At 53.3% G+C, this 1,261-nt stretch overlaps 1 protein-coding gene across 1 annotated transcript in view; it reads right to left on the minus strand.

The window, feature by feature from the left end:
- Tex9 (testis expressed 9) overlaps positions 1-1,059 on the minus strand; it is a 17,586-nt gene extending 16,527 nt beyond the window's left edge. The window contains exons 1-2 of the mRNA XM_023712678.1: positions 991-1,059; positions 843-907 (exon numbers count right to left, since the gene is read on the minus strand). Of these exons, the coding sequence (XP_023568446.1) occupies positions 843-907; positions 991-1,017 (92 nt within the window). The 5' untranslated portion in view covers positions 1,018-1,059. The remainder of the gene's footprint in view (positions 1-842; positions 908-990) is intronic.
- Positions 1,060-1,261: the final 202 nt, after the last annotated feature.

The following is a 1,261-nucleotide window of genomic DNA, read 5'->3' on the forward strand; positions in this document are numbered from 1 at the left end:
CAGGGACCGCGGTTCAATCCCCCAGCACCACATGCCAGCCAGCCCCGCCCCCTGGTGGGCTGAGCTGGCCACACACACACACACACACAAATAAATAAAAGAAATAGTGTTGAATGTACTTCTTCTTCTTCTTCTTCTTCTTCTTCTTCTTCTTCTTCTTCTTCTTCTTCTTCTTTTTTTACTTTTTGTAAGAGTTTACAATATGGCAAATACCCTCGTGAGACTTACAGTTCAGTGGAGGCACACACACACACACACACACACACAAAAGTAAACAAGTGAACTTACTGGAACAAATTATGGTAACTGCAAAAAAGTCACGAGAGAACAAAAGGCTGGAAAAGGGACAGGATGATAGATAAAAAGACTGCAGGAGTCAGACTGACACTGCGGTTTTAAGCAACTCAATCACATTAAGAGACCGCTGCTCTTCGAAAAAAGAACGGGAGCGAAAGATGAAGAATTTTTCATCTTTTTGTTTTCAGGACAGCTATAGTGATCCTGAAGACAGAAGGGGAGGGGAAGCCGTCCGAACTAGCACCAACTAACTAGCCCCGTTCTAACTAGCACTAGTGCTTCTCTGCTTGCCCTGAGAAACATGGTTTTAATTTAGAAAACAAGGATAAAGAATTCACCTAAGGTCACGGAAGTTCCGCGGTCCCGGGGTTCCCGGAGGTCCCGAGGTCCCGGGCTCCCGGGGTCCCGGAGATCCCGAGGTCCCGGAGGTCCCCGAGGTCCCGGAGGTTCCGGGGTCCCGGGGTTCCCGGAGGTCCCGGGGTCCCAGCGCTGCCGGGAGGACGCTCCCGAGGACCCTCAGCAAGGGGAGAAGCCGAGGCTCTTACTTGTATTCTTGCTCCTGGGCGAGAAGATCCAGCGACGGGAGTGGTGTCCCTGGGGCGCTGCGTCTCTGTAAAAGGGAGAGACCTAGGTTTAGTCAGACCGAAGTTTACAGAAGGCTGGCTCTGGCCGGGAGTCCGCGGGGGAACTAACCCTAAAGCCAAAACTTTGACTCGCCATCTTCCGCGACGCGGTTACCCAGGCAACGACACATTTTCTCGCGAGATCGCAGCTTCCCGGCGCGGCTTCAGCGCCGCTAGGCGTGGCCACCTGCGCAAGTCTGCGCTCTCCCGGGAGCTCCGGGCCAGAGGAGTGCGGTGACCTTGCTGGCGGAGGCAACGTTCAACCCGCGACAGGTCTCTTTCCCAAACTCAGTGAAAGCAACTCTAGCAAGACGTTACCCTGTTGTGACTTTCAGCTAATC

This window comes from Octodon degus, unplaced genomic scaffold, assembly GCF_000260255.1.
Source record: "Octodon degus isolate 3935 unplaced genomic scaffold, OctDeg1.0 scaffold00026, whole genome shotgun sequence".
NCBI classification, from domain to species: Eukaryota; Metazoa; Chordata; class Mammalia; order Rodentia; family Octodontidae; genus Octodon; species Octodon degus.